Genomic DNA, 8,683 nt, shown 5'->3' with positions numbered 1-8,683 from the left:
TTCTTTCATTACTAATGAGGCATTTTACTTCAGTAGTAGAGTAGTACCATTCTTCTCATTTGAGAGAGCTTATTTTAATGGTTTATTGAGATTTAAAAAAAAAAAAAAAAACTCGATAAAAGTACAACTGTATTCACCAAAAAAAAACATCCAAAAGTTGTGCACAAGCCAAATAAAAAAAGCATGGTAAACCAGCTCCAAGAACCATGGAATATATCATTCATATATTGTTCCTTGGACTCAGGTTTGGGCTTTCCATTCTATGCATATTTAGCAACTTCTTGTGAATCTAATTATGGGCTACTCTAGATTTTCCAAATTCAGAAATTGGGCCATATAAAAGACAAGTTGAAGACTTATATTCATCTCATAGCCCATCTTAATCGCTAAAGATGTGGTTTCCAGGCCCATTCTTGATGGTGATAATAAGTAGAAGAGAATAAAATAATAAGCATTTAAGCCGAGCCGACCATAAAAATGTACGACGACAACAACAACAACCTCATCCAGTTCCAGCAAAAGGGGTTTACTAAAATTTGAGGTGTGAAATAGTTTGCTTTGCGGTGTTGAGCCAAAGCCTTTCTCTACTTGCTTCTTTATCTTCTACAACAAAGCTAAACCCCAGCAATATTTTGTTTTACAATACAATGTATGACTTTTAAGTATAAGCAGCTCATATAGAGAGAGAGAGAGAAACACACAGTGAGAATATACTAACTGTCAACAGACATTACTGTAGTTAATAATAATCCATGGAAGCTGGAAGAAATTTGCTCACTTCAACGCAGTCTTTTCCTCTCAGAACCCACCTTAAAAGTTGTCTTGCCTCTCCTTCTTCTGCTTCAGGTAAAGCTTATATGACTTTGTCTTTCAATCATTAAGGTACTTCTTTATTTGTTGTTGAAATGGGATTCTTCTACACATTTGACTAGTGGGTTGTATTATGTGTGGTAAAGATAAGATTTTTAGTACAAAATACAAAGAATTCAAAAGGATAAGATTTTTAGTAATGTGAATTTTATAGCACAAGACACTGTTACTTGGGCACATTCGAGACATGACAAATAAAATGGAACATTGTGGTGAATTTAGATTCAGTTGTAGGGAGTCTAGACGTGCCTTTAATGTTTGATGTTTTGTGCGTTTCAATGAATTTGTTATGGGCGTGATGTGCTTGTTGAATTGTGTAATAATACTTATTAATTTGTCTAATTTATAATATTTCTGGCTATATGGACTTGTTTTTATTAGTAAGTTTTCAAGTTCCTTTCAGGATTCAATTCTTAGTCTTCAATAGTACTGTGTGTTGATTTGTAACGAACTACTAGATGTTTAAGCTTGTTTAACTTTCAGTTTTTGAACCCACAATCAGATAAAATAGAAAATCTTTTATATTTTTCAGAATTTAATAATCACCTGTTTTCTATGTGGTTTGTGTTTTCATGCTTCATGCAGCTGTATGCTCTTTATTTTGCAGTTTTGATGCTTCATGAGCAAGCAGCTCCTGCTGTTACCTCTATGCCAAGCACTTTGATAGCTCGACGATCTCCTACCTCAGTTCTATTACAAGAACAGCATGATGAAAATGGGCTTCTGTTGCACATGTTTAAGGAAGATACAGCACCTCGGGTGGGCTCTTGTTATTTATATATACTGCAAATAAATTGGGTGCATCGTCAATTTATGATTGTCAATTGATTTTTAATTTTATGAATTGACAATTTTATCTGCTTCTGTCTTGTTGACTGAGCAACTGGTTCTATTTTATCTTTGTACTGAATAAATAGTTTATACAAAACTTCATTCCCCCCTCCCCTCTTTGGACTCCTGCTTATCAAATGCCCTCTCTTGTTTTTGGGAAATTCTGAGCAATGTTTTTCATGCTTCAAACATGTGCTCTTTTTCTGTACAGATTTGAATTACTGTGATGAATACTTTTGTGCAATATGGCTCTCTGGCAACTCCGAATTTATATATTAACAATTGTCTTCTTCTTTCTGTTCCATTAAAGGCAATGTTAGATAAAAGGCAGATGGGGACTGGGGCCTCAGTCCATGAAGAGAAAAACTCTGGCAACTCTGACCAGTTGGTGCAAGACTTTGAGCGCCAGTTGCTTCACTGGCCTGGTTTATGGCATTTGTAAGTTGAGTCAAACTCTTAAGTTGAATCAGTTCTGCTACTTGCCTCAATTCTTTTTGTTGCAATTTTATTCCCGAATAGCAGCCTTACAAAGTTTATGTGGCTACTCTCTTATGCAGGTTCCCATCCTTGCAAACAGGAAAAAATGCACACTCTTCCTTGTCACTGCAGCCTGTTACTACTGATCTGGAGAAGCCTATGGATGTTGAACTGTGTAATGTAGTTGCCATTGCTAAGAAAGCTTTGTCAGCATCTAAAGAAGCAGCCTTACTAGCAGAGGACTCCATATTAATTGGTGCTGATTTTGATGATTCACCTTCTTCGGGGTTAGTTTTTTTTTTTTTTTTTTCAATTATCTTATTTCCCTATCAGGTACTCCTTATGTTAAAGTTGGTTTATTTGTGGACTAACACTATTTGTTTTTCCAGTTCTGGGTCTAGAAGTTTGGTGAATTTACCACTTGAGGAGGAAAAAACGGTAAGGTCAACACGGCTTCTGGAGAGGCGATCTAAGAAGAGAAGGGTGCCAAAGTCGGAAGTTATGATTCATGAGACTTACAGTACTAGAAATGTTGATGTAAAGAGAAAGATTCGTGAAGGGTTTGATCCAAATGATCCCCTTCGGTTGTTCTTGTGGGGTCCTGAAACAAAACAACTTTTGACTGCTGATGAAGAGTCTAAATTGATTGCCCAAGTACAGGTGTATTTCTAACTCCTGTCCATTCTTTACAGTGGGGGGGATGTTTGATTTTTAAATGGTCTTATCCTTGCCTGACATGGACCTGTGTAACAGGATTTATTGAAATTAGAGGAAGTGAAGAGCAGGCTCCAATCTCATTTTGGCCGTGAACCAACATTGGTTGAATGGGCTGAAGGAGCGGGGCTTAGTTATCGGGTCCTGCAGTCAAAACTTCACTCTTGTAACAGCAGTCGGCAAAAACTGATTTATGCAAACTTACGGATGGTGGTTCACATTGCTAAACAGTATCTAGGGCGTGGTCTCAGCTTTCAAGACTTATTACAGGTCTAACACAATTAACATTTCCACTGCGTTTACTCCTACTTTTACTCTCACCCCCTTTTCTGCCCCAGAAGGAAACTACACATTCTATTGGAGTGCTGATAAGACACAAAAACATTAAAAAAAAAAAAAAAGTAGTTTAATTTTGTATTACTGTTTGATCGAAGTTGTAACAATTGCTAGAGTTAATATTCTTTTCAATCTACTTAATGCAGTGAACTGTAGTGTTATTTACAAAAGTGTGGCTTGGTAGGGGTTACAGTAAAATGTAATCTCAACTGATATCTTTTCTGTTTCATTTCTGAATCTCTGATATTGTTTTAGGAGGGCAGTATGGGTCTTATGAAGAGTGTTGTGAAGTTTAAACCCCAAGCTGGTTGTAGGTTTGGAACTTATGCCTACTGGTGGATAAGGCAAACAATTAGGAAGGCCATTTTTCAACATTCCAGGACAATTCGTTTGCCGGTAATGTAAATCACACTGTTTCGTTAAGTTCTATTTTTCATCAAACTTTCATGTTTTAATTGGAAGCATCTATCTATTTTTTTAATTTTCAGCCTATGCATGTACTAATTTTCTGATGTTTTAATGGGATTCTGGAAAGAGTGGAAGTTTTTGAATTTTTCAATGTTGATTACTAATAAAACTGCAAGTTTTTCAATGTTGATTACTGATGAAACTAACCTTGCAGTTTAAATTAATAACTTGATTATTTTAGCTTGCTCGTGATCTTACCTTGGCATTGGTATTGGGTGGACCATGTATGTTTAAGTTCTTGAAAATTTATAATTTCCTGATGTGTCTAAGGCAAGCAGAACTTACTCCTGATGTGCCTTTCACAAGCATAAAGGCAAGCAGAGCCTATAATTTTCTGAGCTTGACACAGAACAAAAATTCTAATTGCAGGAGAATGTACATACCCTCCTGGGCAAGATAATGGAGTCAAAGAGAATACTCATTCAGGAAGGAAATCATCATCCAACCAAGGAAGATTTAGCACGACATGTCGGGATTACACTTGACAAGTTGGAGAAATTGCTATATAACACAAGAATGCCTCTTTCGATGCAACAGCCTGTCTGGGCAGACCAAAAAACAACTTTTCAAGTAATGCTTTCTTGTTGACCCAGATTCCTTTATTAGATCTAGCTCTTTGAGTACATATATGCAATGAAAATAAACTTGAACTTTTTGACCAGAAAAAAGAAGAAGTTAATTTCAATGTTCCCTTTCCTCAATCTGTAAGTGTCCTGTATTTATTGTATGGTCTGTGACTTATGCAACAAAGCAGTGACCGGGTTTTATGAAGCTAATGGTTATCGCTAATTTTCACAAGCATAAAGGGAATATTTGAAACAGGTCAAAAAGGATTAGTGAGAGAAATCTGTCAATTTTACATGTAATAATAATAATATAATAACATATTGTAGAAATTGCGAGCAAATGGATTCAAAGCCTGGTTTTAGGTTGCTGTTGAGATTTGATTATTCAATTTAATGTATCATTCTCTCTCTTGGTGTGTTCTTTTGCAACTCTTAGATTTCAACTAGTTTTCAGACTCACATTACATGAGCTCATTTGGTCACCATTCTAGATTTCAATCATGTGTTGCTGTTGATAAAATTTTGTCAGTACAAAACTAATGGCCAACCAGATAATAAGTTCTTATAGCTGTAGACTTGAGTTTACTTTTCAGATGGGATACACTTTGTCGGGCATGTATCCTGCAACGATTATCTGCTGCTTTCTACTGTCAGCAAAAGTAATTTTTTTGCAAATGCTCAATTGGAAAAATATTCATTATCCCTGTCAAACTTGCAGGAGGTAACTGCAGATACTGGGATTGAGATTCCAGATGTGAGTGTGGCAAAGCAGCTGATGAGGCAGCATGTGCGCAACCTTCTAAGCAATCTCAGCCCAAGAGAGAGGAAGATAATCAGGTTGAGGTTTGGTATTGAAAATGGTGAACAAAAATCATTGGCAGAAATTGGGAACATGTTTGGGTTGTCTAAGGAGAGGGTACGGCAGCTGGAGAGCCGAGCATTGTATAGGCTTAAGCAGTGTCTTGGTAGTGAAGGACTTGGGGCATATGCAGATTTGCTTGTTTAGTTGTTGAATGACACAGCTACCATGGATGTGGTGTTCTTGCCATATGGTTAGGTTTCTGGTATTTTAAAAGACCAATGTAAATCTGCTGTTAACAGCTTTTGGCTCTTGAAGGTGGATTTACCTCTAGCCGTGGCTTCAAATCTGGAGGGTGTCCCAAATTGACCTTAGGCTAGCTGTTCAAGAGGTCAAGCTAGCCTAGGATAGAACTCAAGTTCTTCAAATGTTAATATGTTGTGAGGTAAAATTGTATTCTTCAAGTGAATATGTATCTATTTCTCCTACAGCTACATGTCAAGTAATATAACTCCCTTTGCCAAAATCCCTGAAATGGTATTACAGTTTTCTTTTTTTTAGGTAAGAACCTATTTGTCACATTGATTCACTACTTTCTGTCTAAGACCTATCACTTGTATTCTTCTGAGAGACTGCGAGCATTACAAGGCAGTTTGGAATGGATAGTGATCAAGGCTATAAAATGGTCTCCCACTAATCTACTGAGGTGAACAATCAAGGTTCACTATGCAAAGGATTTATTGTCAAATTCTCTAGTTTTGGCATCTCCTAGCTAGTGAGCATTCGCATCCCAAAATTCTATCTCATCTTATTTTACCATTTCAAAAAACTACTTTATTAATTATACCATCCTATTTTACAATACATCGGAGCCACCATCAAAGCAAACCCATCACAGCACACATCACAGAGTTACATAAAATAATAATTTTTGGTTTTACAATTGAGCTACAGTACGATTCTACCTTTAGAATCGCACTGTAGTACAATTGCAAATTTTTTTGCAATACTCAGCATTTGCAAGACTGGGTGTTGGTGATTTTTGGGCTTTAATGCTAAATAATCTCAACATTTCCCATTTGCCAGTCCCAATGGAAATGCTTTAAGGTAAAGGGGCATAACATAGTGTGAAGAGTTATTAAGATGTGTAATATTCCTTTCCTCTCAAATTGTTTGTCAATAACTCGTTCTTTAATGTTCCAAAATGTTCTATGGGTGTCTACTTCAATAACTTACCTTTATTTGAAGGATCTTGCTACCCTAATGTCACAAGTTAAAAGATAATTATTAGTTGTAATGCATGTATTTGTACCAATACCTTGCTGCTGCTACAGGTATTCACAGCTACTTCAGTGAGATCACAAGATTCACAACAGGCTCACAATTGTCAATGGCACCTTCAATTTTGCTTTGGTAAACAAAACTAGTGTTATATTCTCAAGATCTCATTCCACCTATCAATGACAAACTAGGAAATATGTCTAAGTTGTCAATCTAGCAATACACAAGATTATAAAAGCATAAATAATTGAAAAATGCTAAATCTTTCACAAATTGCACACAAATTCGTTGTAAAAAAAATAAATAAAGTGCTTCATCTTTTTTCTATTCACTCTTTGACAACCTGTCCCTTCTCAGATTCAGGAGATCCTCTATCAGAAGTCCCATATTAACATAAGATGAACCACCTTTGCTTATAGCAGCCATTGCCAACTTGCTGAGTTCACTCACCCGATTCCTCATTCCTTGCACTGCTTCACTCTCACCCATTAACCAAGTCACCACCTCCTCAACACGGTCCCTAGTTACCAAAACACCAATGTTCTCCTCCTCTCCCCATGCCAACCCGGTTTTGACACCGATTTCAGCTCCGACTCCCAACCGATTCAGCACAAAATTCTCATTATAAAACTGTTCAGCAAAGAGTGGCCAAGTTATCAAAGGCACACCAGCAGTAACCGATTCCAACACCGAGTTCCACCCACAGTGAGTCATGAACCCACCAACTGCCGAGTGATTAAGAATAAGAACCTGTGGAGCCCAACCCTTTATGACAAGGGCTCTGTCTCTAACTCTCTCTTCAAAACCTTCTGGCAAAAACCAATCTCCGTAGCTATCTCTGATTACCCAAATGAATGAAGCCTTTGAAGATTCAAGGCCTAACCCAATCTCCAAAAGCTGTGACTTTGAAAAATTACAGAGACTGCCAAAACAAACATAGAGCACCGAGTTTGGTTTCTTCGAGTCCAGCCATGTGAGCACTTGATCTTTGTCAATGGAAGCTCTATTCCCTCTCTCCGCTATGTCCAAAGCTTTAGTGTTGAAAAGCGAAACAGGTCCAACCGGCCATACCTTTTTGCCAACAAGTTTTTCATAGTGTTTGACATATTCTGGTTCAATCTCATAGAACGTATTGGACACGACACCGTACGTGTCACGCTCAGCCTCTATGAATTTCTCAAAGAATTCATGCAAACCCAAGTTGCCAAAAAACCGGTCTGGCATCTGAGACATGGTAATATAAACTGGGTGAGGTAAACCGGGCACCAAGAATAGCTCTGTATCAGAGCTCACAGTAGCGTGAGGCTTATACTGAGAAGCACAGCTATTGAGACATAGTGAAAAGCAACATGTTCCATGAAATACAAGCCGTGGGATGCCACAGTTTCGAGCAATTTCGGCCGTCCATGGAAAGTTAAGGTCGGAAATGATTGCATCAGGTTGGTGTTGTTGAACAAGTTGTTGAGCTTGAGGTTGGAGCATCATGATGGCCTTTGTGAAATTATAGGACAAGTTTCGTGATGGGAGAGTGTCGAGGTTTTCACAGTTTTCTGGTAAGTTTGCTTCGGAGTAAGGGAAGTCGAGGACGAGTAGGTCGATGATGTTGTTGTTGTCGTTGTTGGCGTGTTGGTCGCGGTTGAGGATGGTTTGGAAGCGAGTGATGTTTTGAGGGGTGGCGAGGATCGTGGCTTTTGCGCCATGTGAGGCAAAGAGTCGAGCTATGTCGATCATGGGAATTAGGTGGCCTGGTGACATGAATGGGAAGAAAAATACATGGAGTGGATCATGGGATTGTGCTGTCGATGCCATTGATCTGAGAGAGAGAGAGAGAGATATTTGTTGTGTTTATGGGAAAACCTACTGTTATACTAGTAATGGTGATCGATTAAGATTTGGGAGAAGCTTCAGGTCTCAGGCTTTCAAAGTCCTACAAGTAATAGAAGGAAGCTATTGGGAAGTTTCCTTGGTTAGATTGACTTTTACATAGAATTCTTAACGGATTGAGATCATTTGGTCACGTTGACTTGGTACCCACCAAAACCATTGAACACAACAGATATTTTTCGAAGTTCTTAAAATATTGTAATGATAAAATATTGTTACAGCTTTTGGCTCTTGAAGATGGATTTACCTCTAGTTGTGGCTTCAAATCTGGAGGGTGTCCCAACTCCCAACTTGACCTTAAAGCTAGCTGTTCAAGAATTCAAGCTAGCCTAGAATAGAACTCAAGTTCTTCAAAATGTTAATATGTATGTAACGTTGTAAGGTAAAATTGTGTTCTTCAAGTGAGTGTGTATCTATTTCTCTACAGCTCCTTAGCAAGTATTATAACATCTTTGAA

General features: G+C 37.8%; 2 protein-coding genes across 2 annotated transcripts; one reads left to right on the top strand and one right to left on the bottom strand.

Annotated features, from left to right (window-relative positions):
- The first annotated feature begins 472 nt into the window (after nt 1-472).
- LOC115953739 (RNA polymerase sigma factor sigF, chloroplastic) lies at nt 473-5,609 on the top strand. Its single transcript, XM_031071504.1, has 9 exons — nt 473-846; nt 1,478-1,629; nt 2,012-2,139; nt 2,259-2,465; nt 2,568-2,838; nt 2,932-3,162; nt 3,484-3,624; nt 4,066-4,266; nt 4,981-5,609. Exons 1-9 carry the CDS (start codon nt 753-755, stop codon nt 5,266-5,268), a joined length of 1,713 nt encoding a protein of 570 aa, XP_030927364.1. The 5' UTR covers nt 473-752; the 3' UTR covers nt 5,269-5,609.
- Nucleotides 5,610-6,666: 1,057 nt separating this feature from the next.
- LOC115952096 (UDP-glycosyltransferase 73C3-like) lies at nt 6,667-8,151 on the bottom strand. The gene has a single exon (XM_031069178.1). The coding sequence runs from the start codon at nt 8,149-8,151 to the stop codon at nt 6,667-6,669; it is 1,485 nt and encodes a 494-aa protein (XP_030925038.1).
- Between the last annotated feature and the right edge of the window lie 532 nt (nt 8,152-8,683).

The sequence above is a fragment of the Quercus lobata genome, chromosome 7, assembly GCF_001633185.2.
Source record: "Quercus lobata isolate SW786 chromosome 7, ValleyOak3.0 Primary Assembly, whole genome shotgun sequence".
In the NCBI taxonomy this organism is placed as follows: domain Eukaryota; kingdom Viridiplantae; phylum Streptophyta; class Magnoliopsida; order Fagales; family Fagaceae; genus Quercus; species Quercus lobata.
Note: the sequence above shows the minus strand (reverse complement) of the source record. Positions and strands in the feature narration are given on the sequence as shown.